Source organism: Calidris pugnax, unplaced genomic scaffold, assembly GCF_001431845.1.
Source record: "Calidris pugnax isolate Ruff unplaced genomic scaffold, ASM143184v1 scaffold167, whole genome shotgun sequence".
Lineage (NCBI taxonomy): Eukaryota > Metazoa > Chordata > Aves > Charadriiformes > Scolopacidae > Calidris > Calidris pugnax.
In genome coordinates, this window is record NW_015091045.1 from 203,263 (window position 1) to 203,605 (window position 343).

The window sequence follows — 343 nt, forward strand, 5'->3', positions numbered from 1 at the left end:
AAAAAAAAAAACAACCCCACTAGATAATGTTGAAAATTGTGAAAACCCCACCCATGAAGCAGTTCAGCTACTAGTTCCTTACGATTACAAAATGGAAAAAAAAAAATAAAATATGTCCTTTGTAATTTTTTTCCTTTTTTTTTTGTTTTTTTTTTTTTGTTTTTTTTTAGTTTTTTTATATGTGTTTTTTTTTTTTGGTGATGTGATTATACATAAGACAGGCACGATGCTCGCGACAGGACAGGGACCAGGAGCCACCCCGTCGGGATGGGAAAGCGTTTTAACAGACGGGGAGGGTGCGGGGGGATCCGGGAGTCACCGCGGGTGCGAAGGGACCTGGGGG

At 40.2% G+C, this 343-nt stretch overlaps 1 protein-coding gene across 1 annotated transcript in view; it reads right to left on the bottom strand.

Annotated features, from left to right (window-relative positions):
* Nucleotides 1-315: 315 nt before the first annotated feature.
* KANSL1 (KAT8 regulatory NSL complex subunit 1) overlaps nucleotides 316-343 on the bottom strand; it is a 110,455-nt gene continuing 110,427 nt past the window's right edge. Inside the window, exon 16 of the mRNA XM_014956471.1 lies at nucleotides 316-336. Within this exon, the coding sequence (XP_014811957.1) occupies nucleotides 316-336 (21 nt within the window). The remainder of the gene's footprint in view (nucleotides 337-343) is intronic.